Source organism: Chiloscyllium plagiosum, unplaced genomic scaffold, assembly GCF_037043375.1.
Source record: "Chiloscyllium plagiosum isolate Xiang-an unplaced genomic scaffold, Cpla_swu_hap1 HiC_scaffold_11, whole genome shotgun sequence".
Taxonomy (NCBI): domain Eukaryota; kingdom Metazoa; phylum Chordata; class Chondrichthyes; order Orectolobiformes; family Hemiscylliidae; genus Chiloscyllium; species Chiloscyllium plagiosum.
In genome coordinates, this window is record NW_028270149.1 from 71139985 (window position 1) to 71167597 (window position 27613).

The following is a 27613-nucleotide window of genomic DNA, read 5'->3' on the forward strand; positions in this document are numbered from 1 at the left end:
TCATCTCATATTCAGCTTTAATTCCTGTCCTACATTTTCTTCTGATGAAACAAAGAATCAATATTAAGTACTCTAAAATGTTGGTGACCTGTGACCAGTGTGGTTCCACAGAGATCAGTACTGAACTTGTAACTGTTTACAATATATATTAATGACTTGGAGTAAGCAAATCTACTGCAGCCAAATTTGCAGATTCCCTCAAAAAAAAGTGGAAGGTCAGGTTGCAAGAGGGATACACGTTTCTTTTTGAGGAAATATAACAGAATTAAATTTGCAGTTATAAATTGAGAATACATCATTGTTCAGGCTGTACATGATTTATTTCTCCCTTCTACTTCTCAAAGCAAAGCATCCTTCTTGGAAATAAAGCCTCACTGGTACTAACCAAGTTTCAATACTCAGCTCAAATGTCTATTCTCTCTGTATGATCCTGAAGAACACAATATCAACCTGATTGTCAACTGTAGGAAAAACGATCCAGTCTTCAACTGACATTTTAATGCATTGGCACACAGAAGGTGTCAATGAACAGCAATTAAGAGCCAGAAGGCCAGGCGATGTTTCCTTCTTTAAGAGCAGGTCCTGAAATCAACTGCAGGTCTCCACTTTCTGCCCTGCTACTATAGCGCACATTGAAAGTGGCACTCTCCTGAGGACTGCCTTAAATCACCTAAACATTATGGAATGCAGTCATCCAAATGTGCATTTAATTAGACAAATGTCTAATGAAAAGTGAATCATCACCAACCCTTGCTCCAGGATCTCGTGCACGGATAGATCTAGCTGCTGCAAATGAAGCAGTTCCACCACCGATCAGAAGATAAGGAGCATGTGATGGGATGTCAGGCCGAGAACTGACTGGCACAACTGTTGATGCTGTCAGAAAGGAAGGAACATCTTTATTAACCAAATTCTATCTGCACAGGATTCAGCATTAGCAATGATCGTATCAAAACCTCAAACAAATAAGTAAATTTACCAATCAATAGGTAAAATTTGCATCTCCAGGAATGTCTTCAGGTGACAACATATTCAAAACTACAAAGTGGCTACTCATTGCCACGAATGTTATTTCTAATGGATTTGGCAATGGGTCAGTACACACCTTATGTAATGTTACATTAACTAACAAACAGAACAGGTAGAAATTGTATCAAGCAGCAATCGTGAAAATTGCAAATAACATACTTTGCTCAAAAAAGCATGTATTTCATCAATTGTTTACAATTACTATCTCAAAAGTGATTCTTGGAAACATCATCTTCATGTTTACAAGCCTAAACAATTAGAAAGGTGGCAATATCTTTCTGCAAAAGGGCCTTAACTAGATTTTTTTAAAAACTGAAGCATTTACAGAGGAAACTCGATTATCCGAAGGACATGGGCAGGGAATATTTTGTTCAGTCAATTGAATTCTGGATAATCAAATGCCAGATAACATAATTTAGCCAAGCATCTGGACCTTGCGATCTCGCCAGTTAATCCAATATTCGGATAATTGAGGTATCTGTATTGAATTATTTCGCTTGTCATCAACATTTGCTCTCCTACAGTTAACAGGGCAATTAAATTGCACAGAAAACCAATCAGGAACAAATGACACTGAACTTTTCATCATCCCTGGCTTCCTCTCCTGCAATGAACATATAATGCCAATGGATGTAGGTTTGCTCGCTGAGCTGGAAGGTTCATTTCCAGACATTTCGTTAACCTACTAGGTAACATCTTCAGTGGGCCTCCTGGTGAAGCACTGCTGATGATGTCTGCTTTCTATTTACAGGGGAACCTCGATTATATGAATACCAATTATCCGAAAATCGGATTATCTGAAGGAGATCTTGAGTTCCCGATAGAAACGTTACATCAAAGACGTGTTTCCAATAGTGATCGCATCTTTTGTTTAGAGTGGTTAAACAGGCACCGTCTCCAAATGACTAACATTTCGCCCTCTTTCTCTCACCCCACAGTTTCCCTGGAGTTCTATAGAGGGGTGTAACCTTACACCACCCTCCCTCCCTGAAACGTCCCAGGAATAATCTCTCCAACATTGTCCTGTGCAGGGCAAATGTGGAACCTGTCAAAAATTTGCAGTAAAAGAGTTGTGTGGGGGGGCTGTGGCTGTGCTGGAGAGGGGGCAGGGCGGGGGCTCACTTGTTTTGTGCTGGGGGGGCAGGGGCATGTTGGACCAGGTTGGGGGGGGGGGGAGGGGTTTGGACCGGGTTGGGGGCGGGGTTGGTCTGTGCTGGGGGCAGGGTTCACCGGTTTTGGACCGTGCTGAGGACAGGGTTGGACCCTGCTGGGGGGGTGGGGGGAGATCATGGTTGATCCAATAATCCTCAACTTCACTTTCCTGTCCTTCCTTACAATCCTTGATTCACTTGCTGATTAAAAATATCTCTCAACTTGAACATACAGAATGACCTGGCTTCAATTGCCCTGTGGGGACAGTATATAATTCCTTAGATTAACTGCCCTCAGGGATAAAATTCCTCCTTATCTCCACCTTAAATGCGCAATTCCTTATTCTGAGATTATGTTCTTGGACTCCCGCACAAGCTGAAACAACCTTTCTGCATCTACCTCATCAAGTCCCCAAAGAATTTTCTATGTTTTTATAGGGTCACCTCTCATTTTTCTAACTTCCAATCAGTACAGGCCGAAGTTGCTCAACATTTCCTCATAAAAGTTTCCCCTATTCTTGGTAACAGTCTAGTGAACAGAGCTAACTTTGAAATGGTGAACAGACATAAGACATTTCCTTTTAAAAGTCGCAATTCTGCCTCAGTTGCTTTCGTATAGGCTCTTTCAATTTCTAGACAAAAACAATACTGGGTCCATGTAGTGTACTAATCTTTCCTGCACATTAACTGAAAATTTCAGAGCATTTATATAGTTTTCATTTTCCCCAAGTTGTAGTTTACGTTTTTGTACCACAACGCGCCAAATTAACGGGAGTCTTTTGCCTCTTTCATGACATTCAAACTTTTATTTTCCACCAAACTAAGAGATATAAACTATCTTCAAGACTACTAACATGGCTATAATCCGTGCGAGTACATTGTCTCCTATCTCTTCTGCTTGAATTTTTTTCCAACCAGGCTCTTGTTGGAGACTTTATCAAAAGCCTTCCGAAACCTAAGTGTACTTCGTCCATCAGTTCACCTTTATTCAGTTTGTTACTACAGGGGGGTCTATAATTTACGAACGTCAAACCCATGAATGCTTATACCTACAAATTCAATCCCATATAGGGGTTAAATTTTAAAGGCCCAGTATATGAATGTTTCTTGTACTAATGAACAACTGCTTTACACTGTCCCAGACCTGCATACAAATTGACTTGTGAATGGACTCCAGGTTGGAACCCATTCTATGAAGACATTTCAAGCAAGGTGGACAACAGGGACCCAGTGGATGCGGTGCACCTAGATTTCCAAAAGGCCTTTGACAAGATGCCACACAGGAGGTTGCTGCATAAGATAAGGATGCATGGTGTTAGGGGTAGAGTATTAGCATGGATAGAGGATTGGTTGGCTGACAGGAAGCAAAGAGTGGGGATAAATGAGTGCTATTCTGGCTGGCGATCAATGACTCGTCGGGTGCCCCAGGGATCGGTGTTGGGACCACATGTACGGTGTTAAAATTTGCCGATGACACTAAGATGAGTTGCAGGGCAAAGTGTGTACAGGACTGTGAAACTTTGCAGAAGAACATCGATACATTGAGTGAGTAGGCAAAGGTCTGGCAGATGAAATACAATGTTAGTAAATGTGAAGTCATACATTTTGGTAGAAGTAACAGCAAAAATGATTATTCCTTGAATGGTAAAAAGTTGCAGCATGCTGACTTGCAGAGGGACCAGGGTGTCCTTGTACATGAATTGCAGAAGGTTGGTCTGCAGGTACAACAAGTGATTAGGAAGACAAATGGAATTTTGTCATTCATTGCTAAAGGGGTTGAGTTTCAAAGCAGAGAGGTAATGTTACAGCTGTACAAGGTGTTGGTGAGGCCACATCTGGAATACTGTGAGCAGATTCCTTCTCCTTACTTAAGAAAGGATGACCTGGCACTGGAGGGGGTGCAGAGGAATTCTGGAGTTGAGGGGGTTGGCTTATGAGGAGAGGCTGAGTAGATTGGGACTATATTCATTGGAATTCAGAAGAATGAGAGGGGATCTTGGAGAAACATATAAAATTATGAAGGGGATCGATAAAATAGAAATAGATAGAATGTTTCTAGAGAATTATTAATCTATAGAATTCCTTGCCCAGGGAAGTTCTTGATGCTACTTCAGTAATCGGTTTTAAAGCTAAGGTAGGTACTTCTTTGAAAAATAAAAGAATTAAGGGATATGGTGAAAACGCAGGTAAGTGGAGCCGAGTCCACAAAAAGATTAGCCATGACCTTATTGAATGGCAGAGCAGGCTCGAAGGGTTGGATGGTCTACTCCTGCTCCTAGTTCTTATGTTAATTCGCAATCCTTAGATTGCCCATTACATCTTCAAAAAAAAACCAACAGGTTTGTCAAGCATGATTTCCTAATCACAGATCCATGCTGACTATGCCAATCTGATCATTATCATCCAAGTTTCTATTATCACATCTCTTGTAACAGCTTTGAACATTTCCCTCTGACTAATGTAAATTTAACATATCTTCAGCTCCCTGATTTCTCTCTCACTCTCTTCTTAAATACAACCTTGCTACTTTTACATCTGCAGAATCATTCCAGAATCTAATGAATTTTCAAAGATGATCATCAATGCTTCAAGTGTCTCAATACTGTCCAGCCCTACATCAGGTCCTCAGGATTTCTCTCTTTTCAGCCCCATTATTTTCTCCAGTACAATGTCTTATGAAGGTTAATTTCTTTCAACGCCAATTTTCTCTCTAGCCACTTGGATCTCTAGTTCTGGGAGACTGCTTTTATTTTCTTCAATGAAAACAGACCCAAAGTAATCTTTAGCTTCTCTGCCATTTCTCTATTCAGCATTATAAATTCCTCGGTATCTGCCTGTAATGGACCCATGTTGGTTTTAGCCAAACATTTCCTTACATTGTACGGGGCTCAGTGATTAGCACTGCTGTCTCACAGCGCCAGGGACCCCGGTTTAATTGCTGCCTTGCGCAGCTGTCTGTGTGGAGTTTGCATACTCTCCCAGTGTCTGCATGGGTTCCCTTCAGGTATTCTGTTTCCTGCCACAGTTCAAAGAGGTGCAGGTTAGGTGGAGTGGCCATGCTAAATTGCCCATATAATCCACAGATATGGGTTACGTGGATTAGCCATGGGAAATGCAGGGTTGCATGGATGGGGGTGTGGGGTAGATTCTGGGTGTGGACCTGTTGGGTCGAATGTCTTGTTTCCACACTGTAGCGATTCTATGATTCTATGTAGCTATAGCACCTTTTACAGTCCCTTTTTATGTATTTTGTAAGACTGCATTCATATTCAATTATCCCTCTCCTTAAACATTTCTTGGTCCTCCTTTGATGACATTTATTGTTATTTCTGGCATCTTTTAAGGCCTCCTCTTTTAACTTTATATAACCATGAACTTCCTCTCTTAGCCACAGTTAGCAACATTTTTCTGAGTCTATGCATTTTGAAGGAATGTATAGTTAATGTATATCATGTAATAGTTTTAGAAAATATATCCACTGCCTATTATGTTGCCTTTTAATGTATATTCCTAATTAAACTCAGTAAATTTGTGCTTTATGCCTCCATAATTTCCCTAATTCAAATTTAATACCCTTGTTTCATTTTCCAGCATAATGTTAAATTCGATCCTATTATGGTTACTTATCCAAAAAAGCTCTATTACAAAATTGTTATTTATTTCTTTTCTGTTACATAATAGTTAACCAAAAAACAGCATGCCCTCACTTTGGCTCAACATACTGCCCAAGAAATCCAATCCTAACACAATCCACAGCTTCAGTGTTCAATTGGTTTACCCAATCTATATGCTGATTGGTTCAATAACACATTCTCATATTACTATCCACATCCTGCTACGTGCACGACATCTGGCAGTACTTTACAAACAAAACTAATTATTATTGAAATAAAGTTCTCTCTTTTTCCACTTTTCTCTTCCCAATTGAAAGTACTGGAATATTGATAGCATATAGACAAGAGATAAGATTTCAAGAGTTGCAATGGGCTTGGTTTAAAGCTTAACAAGGCATTTGATACTAACTTTCCAAATACCGCGCTTGCAGTCCTACATATATTCCTGCAAAGATAAAAGGGAACTTTTCATTCTTCATCCACCTCTATGTAAACCATAAATTAACTTGGCCAGAATCAGGAATGAAGGAAAACATGAAATACACTGGAATTTCTAACCAATACTGCTTGTTTACATAGCTGGGAGTTATGCCATGGTCTGGAAGAACAAAGCAACAACGCAATACAAGATTCACCTCCATCTGCCGGTACCGCCTCTTCTTTTTCACCTACAAATTTAAAAGTACAACTTATTATTTCTAACATTTTTAATTAAGACAGCATTGTAAATAAGCATGTCAGTTTTAAGACTCAATAGAATGAAATAAAAAAATAAATTTACCTTGCACTATTAAAAAACTATTGTAAAAACAACTTTCACAGAGATAGGAAGAGGAAAATTAGAATACAAATTAACTATGGGCAGTCATTCTTCCACATAAGACATTGGTTAACACTGGTTAATTGTCTGAGAATTTCATTTTCACTGTACTTTCCTTCCAATTTTCTGCAATAGTGAACAGAGCAAGCTGCAAAATACAAGTAGCTACCATCAGTTCTGAGGAAGAGGCACTGGACCCAAAACATTAATAACCCTGATTTTTCTCCATGGATGATGCCAGACCTGCTGAGTTTCTCTGGTGATTTTTTTAAAAAGCAAAATACATATATATATATTACTCCATTTAATAATCATAATTATATTTAATGGAAGATAAAAAAAAACTATGCTGTGAGAAAGTTTAACTAGATAACAGAACTAAGATGTAGGTTTGCTCGCGGAGCTGGAAGGTTCATTTCCAGACGTTTCATCACCTTATTAGGTAACATCTTCAGTGGGCTTCAGGTGAAGCACTGCTGATAATTCCTGCTTTCTATTTATATGTTTGGGTTTCTTTGGGTTGATGATGTCATTTCCTGTGATGATGTTATTTCTTGTGGTGAAGTCACTTCCTGTTCCTTTTCTCAGGGGATGGTAAATGGGATCCAAGTCAATGTGTTTGTTTTTAAGAGTTCGGATTGGAATGCCATGATTTTAAGAATTCTCATGCGTGTCTTTGTTTGACTATCCTAGGATGGATGTGTTGTCCCGGTCGAAGTGGTGTTCTTCCTCATCCGTATGTGAGGATACTAGTGAGAGAGGGTCATGTCTTTTTGTGGCGAGTTGGTGTTCATGTATCCGGGTGGCTAGTTTTCTGCCTGTTTGCCCAATGTAGGGTTTGTTTCAGTCCTTGCACAGTATTTTGTAAATGACATTAATTTTGCTTGTTGTTTGTATAGGGTATTTCAAGGAGAAAGTGAGGTCTGTAGATGCTGGAGATCAGAGCTGAAAATGTGTTGCTGGAACAGCGCAGCAGGTCAGGCAGCATCCAGGGAACAGGAGAATCGACGTTTCGGGCATAAGCCCAATTCCTGAAGAAGGGCTTATGCCCGAAATGTCGATTCTCCTGTTCCCTGGATGCTGCCTGACCTGCTGCGCTGTTCCAGCAACACATTTTCAGCTAGGGTATTTCAACTTCATCTGCTGCTGTTTTAGTGTGTTGGTCGGTTTGTGGGCTACCATGATGCCAGGGGGTCTGAGACCCTATACAGACAATAAGCAAAACTAATGTCATTTACAAAATAGCGTTGGACAAACAGGCAGAAAACTTGTCACCAGGATACATGAACACCAACTAACCACAAAAAGACACGACTCTCTGACACTAGTATCCTTACATACGGATGAGGAAGGACACCACTTTGACTGGGTCAACATATCCATCCGAGGACAAGCCAAAAAAGACAAGCACAAGAACTTCTAGAAGCATAGCATTCTAACCGGAACTCAATCAACTAACACAGAGTTAGACTCACTCTACCACCCCAAGAAAAGGGACAGGAAGTGACTTCACCACAGGAAATGACATCACCAACGCAAAGAAACCCAAACACATAAACAGAAAGCAGGAATTATCAGCAGTGCTTTGCCTGATGCCCAATAAACATGTTACCTAGTAGGGTGATGAAATGTCTGGAAAATAACCTTCCAGCTCAACGGGCAAACCTACATCCAAAACCGCAAGCTGAGCTACAAATCTTCTCAAAACTCGCTAAGATCAACAGAACTTTGGAATGGTAAGTTTTTTTTACGATTATTATGGAATCAAGCAAACTAGTCATCATTTTCTAAAGGTCCTGCTGGCTCAGTCAATACATATACTGGCAATTATTGTGCACAGTCATATCAATGAAATCAATTTAAGGCTCATTACAGTATAAATCAGCTCAATGTCAGAATTATACCAGGGTCACTGTAACTGGCCTCAACCAAAGCAGGCGTGGCAGGAGGTAAAAGGAGAAACAAAATCAGACAGCTTTTTGACTTCTAACAGCAGTCCAGTAGTTCAGGTGGAAAATGTGAGCTAAGGCAAAAGGGCACAGATTAGGATTCCATGACAATGCCCCACACTCCAAGGTCAAAGTCTCCCAGTTTATAATTTGATTCACAGCTTACTACTCTCATCACAACAATTCCAAAGGGCTGCTGCCAAACATGAAATGGCACCACTTCAGGACTGTACATTTGTGGGAGAGACAATAAGCATACATACTCTCTATCGACAACTTTTCAGGTTTCTTTTCTGCAGTTGACCTTGAAAGTATTTCTTCTACTCTTTCTTTGTACCTTTCTCGATCCTCTTTTATTGTCCTATATACCTGTCAAGTAATATGAATATGCAGTTAGTTCAATTCTAAAAGTTCAACAATCCAAATTAATGATCAAGAATCAAAAATGCAACTTCTGTGCAAATTCTCTCATATCTTTATTTTGCTGTCATTTAGCTTTCACAGTTTGGCTGATGTAAAAATAGTGGATGTGAATCAGATTCCCACAGAAGTTAATGTTAAAACCAGAATTTGTCTAAGAAAATTCCTTCAGACATTTGTCTAAGAAAAAATGTACAGTGTGTAGGTGTAAATTTCTCAGCAGAAAACATCTGTAAAACATTAAGATGAAATGACGTACATTCTCAAATGTCTACTTATATAAATGAAATGACATCTAAACGAAGATAAATTTGAGAAAGAATACAATACTGTATAAATTTAAATAAATGATAAAATAACACCCACCTGATGATTTTTTAATTGACTCAGCTCCATTTAGTCTCACAAATTGGTCAGTGCAAGTAGCACTGTAAGTCCAGACCTTCCTGCACATACTAACTTCTACCACTACGTAGAGCCCAGAACTTCAGGGCAAGTTCAGAACAAGAGTCAGGAGAATAGAGATGCAACAAGTCCCCAGTGATGAGAAGACATTAAAGGTGAGACAGAGACAGGAATGAGAGGCAGGCTAAGGGCAGGGACAGGAACAAAATACATTAGGGGCATTTCAGTGATTCTTGCATATGCACATGACAATCGTGAAATGAAGGGTATGTAGGTTTATTTATCTCAGAGTAGGATAACAGGTTGGCACAACATCAAGGGCCAAAGGGCCTGTACTATGCTATACTGTTCTATGTTATATTATGTTCTATAAAACATAAGCAATGCTGGAGCGGGAGGAGTCCTAACAGTGGTAACACACACTGGAGGCTTTAAAAGTAAGAATCGAGGTTAAGAATAGGAGCTGGAGAAGGAAGAGGGACTTTACAACTGAATGCAGGAGTGGAAGCACTGGGAAAAGGGAAAGCAAGCAGGCTGGTCACAGAACATAGGTCTATGAAAAACAGTGTTAAAATCAAACTCGCAACAGAAAACAATATTTTTTTTTACAATTTTATGAGGAAAAAAGTGAAATAACATTTGCCGTGTCAATATTAAACCAAGACTTCCTTTAGTTCTAATCATAATGACAATGGAATTCATTTACATACTATTTTATCCATGTTAAATGATCTTGCTCTTCTGTTAACCCAGGAGGTGAAGACAATGCTCAGTGAAATATAAATGAATAGACCAGCAGTTTTATATTTAATATCCTCAGTTGGGATAATAAAGTTTGATTCAGTATTCCATGACTGGATTGTGACATGGAGCAGGACAGCAGGGGAAAGAAAGTCAGATGAAAAACAACTTAAGTGGAATGATGTCCTCCATGATTCAACAGCTCATCGATACCCATTGTTAGGTCAACACATGATTCTGTGGGAAAGCTTACAGGAGGATGACGAATGTTTGCAAAATGCACCTCAACATTTCAGTGCTTCCAAGGATTAGGCAGAAAACAAATTACCTTTGTAAATGTTCAACACGCAAAGTAGATACAAATGAGTTTTAAACTTTTATCCCCAAAATAGATTAACGTAGGTTGAGAAATAGTGCTGCATCTATTTAAAGCCACTGTAGAGATGATGTTTTGTAACAGCCAGAACTAGAAGTCTGAATGAGGTTAATTAGGGCAAACATTAAGTAGAGACCAGGATAAGCAATGTAGTAATAGATTAATGGGGAGGTACTAGCGATCAGATTAGAGAAAATGAGGTTACATTTCCAATCATCCAGATGGAAAATAAAAGCTTAGACATAGGAGCAAAAGGAAGCCACTCTGCCCATTCAGTCTACTCTGCCGTTCAGTGAGATCATGACTGATCAAATAAACCTTAATTTCATTTTTCTGCATTTTCCCCACTAACCAGTGATTCCCTTATTAAAAATCTCTCATCGCAGTCATGAATATACTTAGTAATCCAACCTCTACAGCCCACTGTGGTAATGAATTTCAGATGCACTGTCCTCAGAGAAGAAATTCCTCCTCTGTCATATCTGGGTGACGCCCCCCTTACTCTCTGAGATCGTCCCCTCTGGTCCCAGACTCTCCCTCAGGGGAATAAACCTCTCAGTACCTGTCCTGTCACGCCTGCTAAGAGTCTTATGTTTCAAAACAGTCAACTCTCATTCTTGTAAATCCAATGAATACAGACCTACTTAACCTGTCCTCATAAGAAAATCTCTCCATTCCTTGGATCCACTTCATGAAACTTCTCTGGATTGCCTCCAATGACAATATATCTTTACTAAATAAAAGGGACTAAAACTGTTCACAGAATTCGAAGTGTGGCCTAACTAAAACCTTGTATAGTCTTAGCAATACTTTCATACTTCAACTTTTTTGAATACAAAGATTAACATGCCACTTGCCTTCCCTATTACCTGTACTCGTGACTTGTACACAAGGACTCCAAAATCCCTCAGTGCTGCAGGTTTCTTCATTTAAATAATATTAAGCTTTCCTATCTTTCTTATATGCATTCCTTACTCACTCACCTCAGCAGTGCAGTCATTTGTATTAATGTAGCACCTTTAATGTCAGAACATAGTGAAAGGTGATGAACAAGAGTGCAATTAGACAAACTGGCATCAGAACAAAGGAAGTTTAGATGCAAGAAAAAGGCTGGAAAAAAAAAGAGAAACTTTATATGGCATGATAAAAGGGCACTGATTGGTTGGCATGGAGATGCAGAAAGAACAATTAACTGTCAACTTTAATTTTCAGACTAAGAATTTGATTCTGATTGATCAGGATATTGTCATGGGGATTGCGGCAGAGTTTGGTGTCCCCATGATCCTTTTTGAAAAAGTTGGAATCTATATAAAAATTGTTTTTGTTTTAAACAGGATCCAGTGCACTTATTCCAGGATACACAAATGCATAAATTGATTAGATTAGATTACATTACAGTGTGGAAACAGGCCCTTCGGCCCAACAAGTCCACACTGACCCGCCGAAGCGCAACCCACCCATACCCCTACATTTACCCATTACCTAACACTACGGGCAATTTAACATGGTCAATTCACCTGACCTGCACATCTTTGGATTGTGGGAGGAAACCGGAGCACCCAGAGGAAACCCACGCAGACACGGGGAGAATGTGCAAACTCCACACAGTCAGTCGCCTGAGGCGGGAATTGAACCCGGGTCTCAGATGCTGTGAGGCAGCAGTGCTAACCACTGTGCCTCCGTGCCGCCCACATTCACCAAATTGGTTTCCACATTCAACTGGGATTGCACCGTGATGTATTTACACATGCTAGAAGTAATGTACATAAATACTCTAATTATATAAATTATAATAATTTATAAGATTTCCCATTCACCCTATTGACTGTGATATCTTTTTGACAACCCTGCATGAAATGGACACTAATTTTAAAAAAATGCCTAAAAGGCTCCAGTACATGGGAAGGAATATTTGAAATATAATGACAAAATTGGCAGGCTTATGGAACTCCTGCAGTGAATGCTCCACCTACAATGAAGCAGTACATCAGACTGTTGCTGCTGTTCCTGGCAGAGCTGGGAATGTCAAGCACTTTGAAAAGTACTTCGAAGACAGTACTTTGAGACAGTAGTTTGAAAAACTGGTTAAAATAGAACAAGAAAGAAACTAATCAGGAAAAATGTAAAAGGGAAAAAAAATCAAAATTGGATGAACTGGTGAAAATCATTTAGCTTCAAAGCCTCTTTATTTCAGTTCTAATCTACTTTTACAGAATTCTTATAGCACATGGAGACCATTCTGCCCACCAAGCCTGTGCCAGTCAGCTCTCCTCAAGAACAAATCACCTAATGCCATGTCGCCCGGCAAATAAGAGCTGTTAAGAAAATGCAAAGGCTTAGCTGCAATAACGTATAATACATTAAATTTAAAATATACATTTCCATTCTATAGACATATTACACACTATTTTTAAACCTATGAGAGAAGAAAGTTCAAAATTAAGAGGCATATCAGCCAAGTCCATGTTGAAAAATTTGAAGTAAATCAAATCACAATACCAGAGATAAAATGGTGCTATACAGTATAGGAAATTCTCGTCACAGTCTTTTGTCCTGTTGATTTGTCCTTTCTTTGACCAATTTTGTTCACGTTTTTCTTTAAAAATTGTCTTCATTTTAAATACGCATGAAATTAAATTATTTAACATTCAAAGTAACATCCAGCACAGAAACATAGGTTTACTTGGCTACAATTATTCCTAAACTGATACAGTGCCAATTAAGAGCATTTGGTCCATATCCTGCTAAACCCTTATTATTCATGTACCCATCCAGATGCTTTTTAGATGTTGTAATTGTACCTGTTTCCACCACCTTCTCTGGCAGCTCATTCCATACAAGCACCACGCTCTGCGTATAAACACGGCCTCTTGGGTCCCTTTTAAATCTTTTACCGCTCACCTTAATCCAATGCCACCTAGTTTTGTACTCCCCTACTCTGGGAGAAAGACCTTGGCTATTCACTTTATTGAATTTTGAGAAGATTTGTAGCTCAGGTTGAGGTTCTGGATGTAGTTCTGCTCACTGAGCTGGAAGGTTCATTTTCAGACGTTTCATCACCATACTACTTAACACCTTCGGTGAGCCTCTGGACGAAGCACTGCTGATGATTCCTGCTTTCTATTTATATGTTCGGTTTCTTTAGGTTGGTGATGGGATTTCCTGTTCTTTTTCTCATGGGGGTGGTAAATGGGGTCCAAGTCAATGTTGATAGAGTTCCAGTAGGAATGCCATGCTTGTCTCAGTTTGGCTTGTCCTAGGATGGATGTGTTGTTCCAGTCAAAGTGGTGTCCTTCCTTACCTTTACGTAAGGATACTAGTGAAAGTATGTTGTGTTGTGGCTAGTTGATGTTCATGTGTCCTGGTGGCTCGTTCTCTGTCTGTTTGTCCAGTATAGCATTTGTTACAGTTCTTGCATGGTATTTTGTAAATTAGATCTCTGATATCAGGGTTCTTAGCACAGACAGTAATGCAGAGACTCTAATAAACAGCTCTGCCAACCATCCAACCCAAACTTTGGGTCCACTACGTGGATGACACCTTTGTCATCACTAAACGAAATAAATTAGAGGAAACCTTCAAGACTATCGATAATATCCTTCCTGGCATAAAATTCATTAAAAGAGGAGGAAAACAACAACAAACTGCCATTCCGAGATGTCACAGTAGAGCGAACAGCCAATGGAGAACTTCAAACCAGTGTCTACAGGAAAGCAACACATACAGACCCAAATACGGAAGCAATCATCCCAACATCCACAAACAAAGCTGCATCAGAACATTATTTCAACGAGTCACCACCCACACAGCAGCACAGAGGAACTATGCAGAGGAAAATCACCTATACAGTGTGTTTAAAAAGAATGGGTACCCAATGTGCACAGTCCGCTGATTTCTCAGCAACAAACCCAAACAAGCAGACAAAACATGTCCAGAAACCTGAGCCACTATCCCCTGCATCAAAAATATCTCGAACATGACTGCCAGACTACTCAGACCCTTTGGCATCATGGTAGCCCACAAAACCACCAACACACTAAAACAGCAGCTAATGAACTTGAAAGACCGTATACAGAAAACAAGCAAAACTAGTGTCATTTACAAAATACCGTGCAAGAACTCTAACAAACATTACATTGGACAAACAGGCAGAAAACTAGCCATCAAAATACATGAACATCAACTAGCCACAAAACCCCATGAGACTCTCTCACTACTATCCTTACATACAGGAAAGGAAGGACACCACTTCGATTGGGACAACACATCCATCCTAGGACAAGCCAAACAGAGGCAAGCACGAGAATTCCTAGAAGCATGCATTCCAACCAGAACTCTATCAATAAACACATTGATTTGGACCCCCTTTACCACCTCCTGAGAAAAAGAACAGGAAATCACATCACCATAGGAAATGACATCACCAATCCAAAGAAACCCAAACATATAAATAGAAAGCAGGAATCATCAGTAGTGCTTCGCTCGGAGGCTCACTGAAGATGTTACCTAGTATGGTGATGAAACGTCTGAAAATGAATCTTCCAGCTCAGTGGGCAACCTACATCCAGCACATCCACGTTCACTTTATAAACCTCTATAAGGTCACTCCACAGCCTCCGACATTCCAAGGAAAAGAAGCCCCAACCTATTCAGATTCTCCCTATTGCTCAAATCCACAACTTTGGCAACATCCTTGTACAGCTTCTCTGATCCCTTTCAAGTTTAACAACATCTTTCCTATACTGCAGAGGCTGAGCACCAGTTCTCATATACCACTTCTTTTTCCACTGGATCATGACCCCACCATGGAATGTCAGGCCACTGTGTCCACAGCAGTCATTAACCTCATTTCATCTTGTGATATCCCCTCCACTGTCTCCAAGCTCATTGTATCCCAAAGCTGCACACTTCTCTAGAAGCTATTGGAATAAATTATTGCCACTGTCAGCCATATCTTGCAAATTGCAAGGTAGGTTAGAGGGTCTACTGCATTTACAGGGAATGCCTTCTGCACTTGCACTGTTTTTTGAAAATACAGGATAAATTTTACTCCTATACATAAACCTGATTTATGAACTTTAGAACAATGAAGTGAACTGAAAATCCCATAATGATAAGAAATGAGAGAATGTGCTACTGCAATAAAATTTATAATCAAGAAGTGATCTAGAGGCTAATGATATCAAGAGGAAACAGTAAGGAAAATTTAAATGATTTATGTAATCCACATAGTCTTTTATAATCTCTTATCCAGCTATCTTAATTATCTAAACAGAAAAACGTAATGCATTTAAAGAGAGAGAAAACTGAGTGGAACGAAAAGCAGGTTACCGACAGAGGAAGTGAAAAGCTCATTCCTTTTATTAAGGAGTATGTTACTTACATATGCACCAGCTCCTAAACTTGTTAAGCCAAAAAGCACAAAATAAATAGTGCCAGAGCCACGAAGTTCAATGCCACTAGCCATTTGCCTGTTCATTTGAACATCTAAGGGAAGCTTCCATCGTTGTAACAAAGTGCCTGAAAAGCAAAATTATTGCAAAAGAGTCAGAATTTGATGACGGATTCTTAGAGAATTATGAAAGGCTGGCTAAGAGTAATAAGATTAGAATTCTATCAAATTGAAGGTGGATAAATCACCTGGACCAGATGGATTACACCCCAGAGTACTAACGGAGATAACTGAAGGAGTTAACAGAGTTAGTGGCAATCTTTCAACAATCGCTAGATTCAGGACGGGTCCTAGAGGACTGGAAAATCACTAACATGTCTAAAAAAGGGAGTAAGGCAAAAGATGAAAATTTCAGACCGATTAGCCCACCCTCGGTCATGAGTATTATCCTGGAATCCATTGTGAAGGTTGAGATTTCTGAATACTTGGAAGTATATGGTAAAATAGGGCAAAGTCAGCATGGTTTCATGAAGGGGAGGTCATACCTGCCAAATCTGTTAGAATTCTTTGAGGAAGTAACAAGCAGGTTAAACCAAGGGGAGCCAATGGATGATATCTATCTGGACTTCAAGAGGCCTGTAACAATGTACCACACAGGATTCTACAGAGTTAAGATAAGGGCCCATGGTGTTAGAGGCAAGATGCCAGCATGGATAGAAGCTTGGCAATCTGACAGAAAGCAGAAAGTGGGGATAAAATGATCCATCTCAGGATGGAAGCCAGTGACAAGTGGTGTTCCACAAAGCTCAGTGTTGGGACCACAATTTTTCACTTTATACATTTAACAATCCAGAAAAAGGAACTGAGGGCATTCTGACTAAGTTTGCACACAGTACAAAGATAGGTAGAGGGACAGGGAGCATTGAGGCGGCAGAGAGGCTGCAGAAGAATTTGGATAGGTTAGGAGAGTGGGCAAAGAACTGGCAGATGAAGTACAACGTGGGAAAGTGTGAGGTTAAGCACTTAGGTAGGAAGAATAGCGGCATGGACTATTTTCTAAACGGGAAGAAAATTCACAAGTCTGAAGAGCAAAGAGACTTGCGAGTTCTAGTCCAGGATTCTCTCAAGGTATACTTGCAGGTTGGGTTAGTAGTTAGAAAGGCAAATGCAATGATAGCATTTATTTTAAGAGGATTTGAATATAAAAGCAGGGATGTACTTCTCTAGAAGGCTCTGATAAGACCACATTTGGAGTATTGTGCTCAGTTTTGGACTCCGTCTTAGGAAGGATGCACTAGCCCTGGACTGTGTTCAGAGGAGGTTAATGAGAATGGTCCCAAGAATGAAAAGTTTAACATATGAGAATTGTTTGAGGACTCTGGGTTTATAGTCAATGGAGTTAAGAAGGCCAGGTGCGGGGAGTGGAATCTAATTGAAACATATAGAATACTGAATGGCCTGAACAGAGTAAACGTTGGGAAGATGTTTCCATTGGTAGGAGAGACTAGGACCCGAGGGCACAGCCTTGCAGTAAAGGGAAGACCTTTTAGAATGGAGATACGGAGTAACGTCTTCAGCCAGAGAGTGGTGAATCTATGGAATTCATTGCCACAGAAAACTATGTAGGCCAGATTATTGGGTATATTTAAGACAGACTTAGACAGGTTGTTGAGTATCAAGGGGATCAAGGGTTATAGGGAGAAAGCGGGAGAATGGGGGTTGAGAAACTTATTAGCCATGATTGAATGGCGGAGCAAACTTAATGGGTTGAATGGCCTAATTTCTGCTATGTCTTATGATGTCAAGTATGAAGTGAAGTTTCAAATTAAACAACCCCATTATTGGATATTACACATCCCATTGTTAACAGATTGAATCATTGATGAATTTTGAAACAACCACCATCAAACCATAGAAGACAATCAAGTATTCATAAAACAGTCATAGCAGAATAATTTTATTTCTTAAAAGATAAAATTATTAGGTTAAAAACATAAGAAATATAAACAGACTATATGGTTTGTTGACCTTGTTCCATCATGCAATACAATCATGGTTGATGGCTTATTGAACTCATAGGTTCATTTCATGGCTTTATACTAAGTAACATATTTAAAGTTTCAGATTGTATATACAGATGATACATTAGAGAAAATAAAGTGAATTGTTATTAAGCCACTACTTCACAGTGGACTTATGTAATTCAAAGAGTTTCAGCAAACCTGCCACCTTCAACTACAGTGTTTTAGTACACAGTATGCAGTCATTCCCAAATGTTTCACACTCTTATATCAGAGATTGAAACGACGTGGAAATAAGAGTTACAACAGCCATTATAGACTTATTGAGCTAGTCATTTGGAGGCCATGCCAGCCCGTAAAGCAATCCAGTCAGATTCATTTCCCTATTCTATTCTTATAGTCTTGCAAATTATTTCTTGCAAGTATGCATTGAATTTCCTTTGAAATTACTGATCATTTTGCTTTCATCACCATTATAGTGAGTGTTCCAGGTCATTATCACTCACCGTTAACAAGCTGTTCTTCACATGCCCCCTACAGTTCTTGTCCAAAATCTTAAACATGTTTTTCAGTCATTGTACGATCAACTAAGACCATGCCCCCATTTTATCTGAACTTGCCTTAACTTGTTACGTCTCTGTCAAACGTCCCAAAAAAAACCTTCTTTGCTCTCAGGCCAACAACCCCAGCTTCTCCAGCCTAACTCTATTCTTTCAATTAATCAATTAGAATTATTAAATTTAATTTCTCAGATTTAAACTTGTGAGATACAACACTGGTGAATTGTTTCAAGTATATAAAGTGCTTCATATCCAGCTAATGAATACAAAATAATGAACGAATTACTGATTTATCTGCTCAAGACACTATCCATTATATGGAAGTTCTTTTTTTCAAAATGCTTGGATTTCTCCAGCAAGAATAGCTATGAATCAAGGGCAATACATAGTTTGACAGGTATTTACAAAATGAGGTTCCAAGAATTTTCTTAAAAGGTAGCAATGTACATTTATATCTGACAATTTGTATTTAATAATTTCTGCAATATATTGACAGATTTTGGGTAGATTTTCATTTTGTACTGGAACATGATTGGTTAGGTGCAAAAACAACTATGTTGGACCTAAAAAAAAAAATCGAAGTTCTACAATATGAAGACATAGAAGTTATATTAATCGTGCACACAAGTTTACAGATAGGCCAATAGATCTAGCCACTGAAAATTTTCAAATGAAAAGATGGACACAGCACAAATCAGTTATTATAATGTAACACTTTAATACACAGAATACCTTTTAAAAGGTATTTCATGGGATATGGGAGTTGCTGGCCAGCATTTGTTGCCCATCTCTAGTTACCCTTGAACGATTTGGCCGTCTAGCCCATTTCAGAGGACAATTAAGAATCTATCGTAATGCTGTGAATCTGGAGTCATATGTAGACCAGATCTGTTAAGGATGGCAGATTTCCTTCCCTAACGGACATTAATGAACCGCACGGAGATTTCCAACATGGTCACTGTGGTTGAGACTAGCTTTAAATTCCAGATTTTACTTATGGAATTTAGATATCACTAGCTATTAAGCATGAGCAGGAGCTTCTGGATTACAAATGCTGCAATATGACAACTAGCTTAACATCTGTGGTAGTTAAATTACTTGAGAAAATTCTGCGAGATAAGGTATACATGTATTTGGAAATACAGGGTTTTATTAGGAGCAGTCAGCATGGCTTTGTGCATGGGAGATCATGCCTCACAGGATTGTTAGAATTCTTTGATGAAGTAATCAGGAAGGTTGATGAGGGCAAGGCGGTAGACATAGTCTATATGGATTTCAGTAAGGCTTTTGATAAGGTTCCACGTGGTAAGTTGCTCTGGAAGGTATCGTAATGCTGGCATGGAATCCAGGGGGAGCTGGCAAATTGGATACACAATTGGCTTGATAGTAGGAAGCAGAGCATATTAGTGGAAGGATGCTTGTCGGACTGGAGGCATGTGCCTCATGGGGTCAATGCTGGGCCCATTGCTGTTTATTATCTATTTCAATGATTTGGATGAGAATGCACAAGGCATGATTAGTAAGTTTTCAGATGACACTAAAGCATAAAATTCTTGACATAGTAGATACTGAGAAAATTCTTCCCGCCTCCCCATACAGGAATGGAGAATAAGGGGACAGTTTCAGAACAATGTTGCCCACTTAACATGGAGATCAGATCAGGAGGAATTTCTTTTCTCAGAGGATCGTAAATCTTTTGGAAATCTGTACCTAAGAGGTTGGGGGTTGTACCACAGACACTGATTTTTGAACTAAATGCGATTCAGTGGTTATGGAGAATAAGCATGAAAGAGCAATTGAGATCCAAAATTAGATTATTTCATAGTGGAGCAAGCTCATAGTGCAATACGGATCTACTTCTGCTTCTCACGCTCTTATGTAATTGTGAGAAAATTCTTCGAATTGATAATTTAAAATAAAAATAATGAGCATTTAGAAATGTACAAACTAATCAAGAATAGCCACAAAGGGTTTGAAAGGGCTCTTGATTGTCTCCATCTCATGTCTGTTTCACCTTTTTCCCTCCCTCCCTCCCTCCCTCCTTGACCATGATACATTCCCCCTGTCTTCGCCCTCGAGCATCTTCAGTAAATCATCATCCAAATTTCCTGAAGTTCCAGTAGCACGTCACCAGCAAATGTATCTTTTACTCTGCCCCACCACTCTGTTCAATATTCCAAATTGAATAATCCATCTCGGGTAATTTGGCACACTCTTAACACCATCAACTGTTTCTATGGCACGCAACAACTAAACTTACATCACCATCCTTCCCAATGACCATGAAGCCAAACACCTTGGTAACAGAAATTCACTTGCAATAGACAATAGGTGCGGGAGTAGGCCATTCAGCCCTTCGAGCCTGCACCGCCATTCAATATAATCATGGCTGATCATTCCTAATCAGTATCCTGTTCCTGCCTTATCTCCATAACCCTTGATTCCACTATCTTTGAGAGCTCTATCGAACTCTTTCTTAAATGAATCCAGAGAGTGGGCCTCCACTGCCCTCTGGGGCAGAGCATTCCACACAGCCACCCACTCTCTGGGTGAAGAAGTTTCTCCTGAGCTCTGTCCGAAATGGTCTACCCCGTATTTTTAAGCTGTGTCCTCTGGTTCGGCACTCACCGATCAGTGGAAATATGTTTCCTACTGCCAGAGTGTCCAATCCTTTCATAATCTTATACGTCTCAATCAGATCCCCTCTCAGTCTTCGAAACTCAAGGGTATACAAGCCCAGTCGCTTCAGTCTTTCAGTGTAACGTAATCCTGCCATTCCAGGAATTGACCTCGTGAATCTATGCTGCACTCCCTCAATAGCCAGAATGTCTTTTCTCAAATTTGGAGACCAGAACTGCACACAGTACTCCAGGTTTGGTCTCACCAGGGCCCTGTACAGCTGCAGAAGCACCTCTTTGTTTCTATACTCAATTCCTCTTGTTATGAAGGCCAGCATGCTATTAGCCTTCTTCACTACCTGCTGTACCTGCATGCTTACCTTCATTGACTGGTGTACAAGAACCCCCAGGTCTCTCTGTACTGCCCCTTTACATAAATTGATTCCATTGAGGTAGTAGTCTGCCTTCCTGTTCTTGTCACCAAAGTGGATAACCATACATTTATCCACATTAAACTGCATCTGCCATGCATCTGCCCACTCACCTAACTTGTCCAGGTCACCCTGTAATCTCCTAACATCCTCATCACATTTCACCCTGCCACCCAGCTTTGTATCATCAGCAAATTTGCTAATGTTATTGCTGATACCATCTTCTATATCATTAACATATACTGTAAAAAGCTGCGGTCCCAGCACGGATCCCTGCGGTACCCCACTGGTCACTGCCTGCCATTCCGAAATGGAGCCGTTTATCACTACACTTTGTTTCGTATTAGCCAACCAATTTTCAATCAAATTTAGTACTTTGCCCCCAATACCATGCGCCCTAATTTTACTCACTAACCTCCTGTGTGGGACTTTACCAAAAGCTTTCTGAAAGTCAAAATACACTACATCTACTGGATCTCCCTCGTCCAACTTCAGAGTTACATCCTCAAAAAATTCAAGAAGATTACCCCTTCATAAATCCATGCTGACTCTGTCCTATCCTGTTACTACTATCCGGATGTGCAGTAATTTCATCCTTTATAATAGACTCCAGCATCTTTCCCACCACTGAGGTCAGACTAACTGGTCTATAATTTCCTGCTTTCTCTCGCCCATCTTTCTTAAAAAGTGGTATAACATTAGCCACCCTCCAATCCTCAGGAACTGACCCCGAATCTATTGAACTCTGGAAAATAATCACCAACGCATCCACGATTTCCCGAGCCACCTCCTTCAGTACCCTGGGATGCAGACCATCAGGCCCCGGAGACTTATCAACCTTCAGACCTAACAGTCTCTCCAACACCAAATCCTGGCAAATATAAATTCCCTTAAGTTCAGGTCCTTCAGCCACTGTTACCTCAGGGAGATTTGCTTGTGTCTTCCCCAGTGAACACAGATCTGAAGTACCCATTTAATTCCTCTGCCATTTCTTTGTTCCTAGTAATATATTCCCCTGTTTCTGTCTTCAAGGGCCCAATTTTTGTCCTAACCATTTTTTTGCCTTGCACATACCTAAAAAGCTTTTACTATCCTCCTTAATATTCTTGGCCAGTTTACCTTCGTACCTCATTTTTCCTCTGTGTATTTCCTTCTTAGTAATCCTCTGTTGCTCTTTAAAAGCTTCCCAGTCCTCAGTTTTCCCACTTATCTTAGCTATGTTATACTTTTTCTCTTTTACCTTTATATGTTTCTTTACTTCCCTCGTCAGCCACGGCCGCCCATGCCTCCTCTTGGGATCTTTCTTTCTTTTAGGAATGAACTGATCCTGCAACTTCTGTATTATACACAGAAATATCCGCCATTGTTCCTCCACGGTCATCCCTGCTAAGGTATTGCATCATTGAGCTTTGGCCAGCTCCTCCCTCATAGCTCCATAGTTCCCTTTATTCAACAGAAGTACTGTCACTTCCGACTGTACCCTCTCCCTCTCAAATTACAGATTGAAGCTTATTGTATTATGGTCACTACTTCCCAATGGCTCCTTCACTTCGAGGTCTCTGACCAATTCTGGTTCGTTACACAATTCCAGATCCAGAATTGCCTTCTCCCTGGTCGGCTCCAGCACCAGCTGCTCTAAGAATCCATCTCTGAGGCACTCCACAAAGTCTCTTTCTTGAGACCCCATACCATCCTGATTCTCCCAGTCTACCTGCATGTTAAAATCCCCCATAACAACTGTAGTGACATCTTTGCGACAGGCCAATTTCAGCTCCTGATTTAACTTACATCCAACATCCAGACTACTGTTTGGGGGCCTGTAGATGACTCCCAAGAGGGTCTTTTTACCCTTAGTATTTCGAAGCTCTATCCACACTGACTCTACATCCCCTGACTCTAGGTCCCCCCACGCAAGGGACTGAATATCGTCCCTTACCAACAAGGCCACCCCACCCCCTCTGCCCGTCAGTCTGTCCTTACGATAGCACGTGTAGCCTTGACTATTCATTTCCCAGGCCCTGTCCACTTGAAGCCACGTCTCAGTTATCCCCACAATATCGTATCTGCCAATTTCCAAAAGAGCCTCAAGCTCATCCATCTTATGTCTAATGCTTCGTGCATTCATGTATAGTATTTTTAATTTGTTACTGCTCTCACCCTTCCCATCAACCCTTATTTCACTCAACCTTACAGCATGATGCCTTTCCGAGTTTTCTGCCTCATTGCAATCTAGTATACTGTATACATTGACCAATGTTTAGTCTCCACTGGTGGTGACAAACTAAATTGCTTTGCAGTACACCAGCGTGATCCTGACTGCCTGGTTGCTTGCCTTCTTGATTCTGTCTCTCTCCGTCCTCACCCTCCTACACTGTTTTCATGAAGCTCAAAGGGCAGCTCAAGAAAGACAGCGCCATCTTTCAATTAGACATCCTAATCACTTTGGTCTTAACATTAAATTCAAGATTTTCAGACCATAACCACTACCCTAATCAATTATCCAAAAGTAATGGGATGATAATGGTTCATCTTTGTCATTTAAGATCCTTCGACTCCCTGTATGTGTATTTACTTGTTCCACTAACTCTCTTTCACCTTGCTCATCATCTCTATCATTTCATCCCATCAGAGATCTACAATACAGAAAAAGGCTCTTCATCCCATCACATCTGTGCCAGTCAAAAACAGCTACCGAACTATTCTAATCCCATTTTCCAATACTAGATCTATAGCCTTGTATGCATTAGTATCGTTAAGTGCACATCTAAACACTTTGCAACTGTTGAAGGTTTCTGTCTCTACCACTCTTAAAGGCAGCGAGTTCCAGATTCCAACCACTCTCTGGGTGAACAAAAAATTTCTCACATCCCCTTTAAATTCTCCTGCTCCTCACCTTAAATTTATGCCCCATTCATTGATTTCTCCATCAAGGGGAACGTTGCTTCCTGTTTATCCTAGCTATACCCCACATAACTTATAGATCCGAATTATCCCCCCTCACGATCTCCTCTGCTCTAAGGGAAACAATATTCTGTCCAATCTCTTTATAACAAGATGTTGCCTAGGCCGGAGAGTTTCAGTTAAGTCTCCTCTGCACATCCCTCTTATAATGTGGATTCGAGAACTATACACAATACTCTAGCCATTACCTGATCAATGTTTTATACAATTCCAGCATAATCTTCCTGCTCTTAAACTCTCTATTAAAGACAAGTATCCCATAAGTCTTGCTAACCACTTTATCTACCTGTCACACTACCTTAAGGGATTACTGACCATACACAGCTTATTCCGATCGATCTTTGGCACTTCTCAAGGTCCTCACTCATGTATTACCTTGCCTTGATTGTATACCTTGCATTTAGCCAGATTAAATTCCATTTGCCATTGATCAACACATCTGACCAGCCTGTTGTTATTTATAGCCAGTTATCACCCCACCAATTTTCGTAAAGTTTGTAAACTTACTGATTAACCCTAAATCTAAAGATGATGTTACAGTAGGGGGTGGTGCGTACCTGAAGTTTAAACCATTGATACAAGACATAAACAGCAAAGGCCCCAACACAGACCCCTGGTGGGGCCCCAATGGACACAGATTTCCAGTCATCACCTTATACTTCCTGCCATTCAACCAACTGCAGATCCAGTTTGCCAAATTTCCTTGAATGCCATGGATTCTTAGCTTTGCTAACAGTGTCCCATGCAAGACTTTCTCAAAAGCCTTGCTGAAGTCCAAGCAGCCTAAATCAAAAGCATTGCCCTCTTCAACTCGTTCAAAGAGCTTAATTTTTGTTCCAACCCCCCACCTTCCAGCATCTTTACGTACTTAAAAATTGTATTCCTTCCCAGCTTTGTTGAAAGGTTATGGACATAAATGTTAGTTCTGCCTCTGTGACCTGTTGAGCACCTTGTTTTTGTTTTAGCTTTCCAGCCTCTGCAGCATTCTGCTTCTGCATCACGTCCTGAAGACTTTTGCACGGAATGCGACTTCCCTGTTTAATTTACCTCTTGGTGACACTGACCTTGGACCAGTAAAGAAAATGCCGAATGCCAGAGTTAAGACCTCTGCAGCTTTCAATGGAAACTGGTCATAAAAACTAACAGGAAAGCAAAAAATATCGAGACACACAAAAGAGTGGCGCCCGCGGACAAGTATTTTAGTGGACAGATCCGCTTGTAATAGTTAAATGGGCAAATGCAAAGAGCAAACAGATCAGCCTGAAAGGCACAGGTTGCAACTTTTGGATTGTAGCCTACCAAGGTGAAGGGAAGGGTGCACGGAGCACATGCCCGCACCAACGGGACAAATACTGTGCTTGGCGAGGGAGGAGGCCACGGCAACGGAATGTTTGACCCTGGGGAGGTTCCCACGACCTTGGCCCAGCGGCGTGAGAGCACTGCAGTGGGCAGGGAGCAACGCCGCGGCCTACAGGCGTCCCGCCAGACCCCCCCAGCCCAGCTCACCTCGCCTCCTGGCGCTACTCCTCACCAACGCGGACGCCGCTCCGCCCAGCGGCACCAGCCTCTGCCACACCGCCGCGGACCGTAGCATGGTTTTTCCGGCTCGCCGTCTCCACAAACCACCCCTCCCGCGACCACAGAAGACACAGACCCACCTCCCCTTCCCCCGGCCTCACTTCGACCGGCTGACCGACTCTGCGCAGGCGCCGGCCAGACACACGTCTGCGGCCTCCTCCACCAGGGTTCACTCGCGGCCGACAGAGGGCGCCGTCACGGGGCTGCCCCTGCCCCACCCCCGTCCCCACCCCGGGGAAGGCTGCAGGAGAAACAGCGCAAAGTTGCACCAAAGGGAAGCAAGTTAAAGTTGGAACGTTGATACGACTCGATGTTGATAAGGTGCCACATGAGGGGTTAGTATGGGATTGGTGTACTGACATGGGTAGAGCACTGGTTGGCAGACAGGAAACAAGGAGCAAGAACAGAACAGGTATTATTCTGAGTGGCAGACAGGTGACTATGGGACACCGCAGGTTTTAGAGCTTGGACCCCAGTTGCAAATCGTTCTGCAATGACATGCATTTCGTTAACATGAATTCACTATAATGCGATTGATGAATTGGGATCATCGTCCTGAAGAAGGGTTAGGCCAGAAACATTGACTTCTCCATCTTCTTATGCTGTCTGGCTGGCTTGCTGTGTTCTTCCAGCCTCCTGCCTGTCTACATTGGAATCCAGCATCTGCAGTTTTTTTTTGTTTCTGACATTGTTTCTAAAATATGACCTTTTATAACGTGTGCGTTGGCAGTAACGCGAACACATTGCCAACACTTGAAACCCTGTTTCTAAAGCGCAATTTTTCTATAACACAGGGTTGCACAAGAATGCAACTATCATGCCCTGAATACAAAGCTAGTTGGGAGGGAGAACTGTGAGGTGGTTGCAAAGATGCTTAAGGGTGATTTGGCCAAGTTGAATGAGTGGACTAATGCATGGCAGATAATGTATTATGTGGATGAATGTGATGTTATCTACTTCAGTAGGAAAAACATATTTTTATCTGAATGGTAAATTGGGAAAGGGTGAGGAGCAACCAGACACCAGTCACTGAAAGTAAGCATGCAGGCATAATAGCAGTGAAGAACGCAAATGGTATGTTGGCCTTCATGGCGAGAGGATTATTTTTCTTTAACGTGGTTGACCAAGCAAAGCTAGTGCATTTGATGACTATTTTATGCCTATGAAGACAGCATCTTTGTTTGCTTCTCTGGCAGCATAACATGGACAGTGCTCAAAACCTCCTTGACTAAGGTGATCTGGTGCTTGTTATTAGTGAATCAGGTGATGTATTCAATCATGTGGACAATGCGGGAGCTATTGACATTCATGACCTTCAACAAAATTCAGATGAAAGGTCAACCTGGATCAGCCCCCAGTACATGATGGCTCAGTGGTTAGCACTGCCGCCTCACAATACCAGGAACCTGGGTTAGATTCCAGCCTTGGGCAACTGACGGTGTGGAGTTTGCATATTCTCTCTATGTCTGTATGGGTTTCCGGGGATGTTGCCAGGGTTGGAGGATTTGAGCGATAGGGAGAGGCTGGGGCTGTTTTCCCTGGAACAT

General features: G+C 40.9%; 1 protein-coding gene across 2 annotated transcripts in view; it reads right to left on the reverse strand.

The window, feature by feature from the left end:
• Nucleotides 1–26146, reverse strand: part of aifm1 (apoptosis inducing factor mitochondria associated 1) — a 50937-nt gene extending 24791 nt beyond the window's left edge. Inside the window, exons 1-5 of one of the 2 annotated variants that reach the window (XM_043704484.2) lie at nt 25995–26146; nt 15889–16025; nt 8827–8932; nt 6430–6462; nt 749–876 (exon numbers count right to left, since the gene is read on the reverse strand). In XM_043704484.2, coding sequence (XP_043560419.1) covers nt 749–876; nt 6430–6462; nt 8827–8932; nt 15889–16025; nt 25995–26082 — 492 coding nt within the window. In that variant the 5' untranslated portion in view covers nt 26083–26146. The remainder of the gene's footprint in view (nt 1–748; nt 877–6429; nt 6463–8826; nt 8933–15888; nt 16026–25994) is intronic. The other variant, XM_087992159.1, reaches the window with a different exon arrangement.
• Nucleotides 26147–27613: the final 1467 nt, after the last annotated feature.